Here is a 370-nt window from a genome sequence, read left to right on the forward strand (position 1 = left end):
CAAGGAGCACGGGCTGCCGGGCATCGGCCTCAGCACCTCGCTGCGCCCGCGCATGCGCTTCTCCTCGCCCAGCTTCGTGCGCGTCAACCACGACTGCTACCAGGACAGCCCCGAGTTCCCGCTGGACACGCTCAAGGCCAAGACCATGCAGATGCTGACCGAAGCGGTGCGAGAGGGCGGCCTGCGCGCGCGGGACCCGGTCGGGGGCACCACCGAGTTCCTCTTCGTGCCGCTCATCAAGCTCTTCTACACGCTGCTCATCATGGGCGTCTTCCACGGCGAGGACCTGAAGCACATCCTGCAGCTGATCGAGCCCCGGGTCTTCACGGAGGCCACCCCGGAGGAGGAGTGCCAGGCGCGGCCCGGGGAG

General features: G+C 68.6%; 1 protein-coding gene across 1 annotated transcript in view; it reads left to right on the forward strand.

Annotated features, from left to right (window-relative positions):
• Positions 1-370, forward strand: part of RYR2 (ryanodine receptor 2) — a 561,319-nt gene that overhangs the window by 378,735 nt on the left and 182,214 nt on the right. The window contains 1 exon segment of the mRNA XM_025039067.1: positions 1-355. This exon segment is cut by the window's left edge and continues 12 nt beyond it. Coding sequence (XP_024894835.1) covers positions 1-355 — 355 coding nt within the window.

Source organism: Pteropus alecto, unplaced genomic scaffold, assembly GCF_000325575.1.
Source record: "Pteropus alecto unplaced genomic scaffold, ASM32557v1 scaffold189, whole genome shotgun sequence".
NCBI lineage: Eukaryota > Metazoa > Chordata > Mammalia > Chiroptera > Pteropodidae > Pteropus > Pteropus alecto.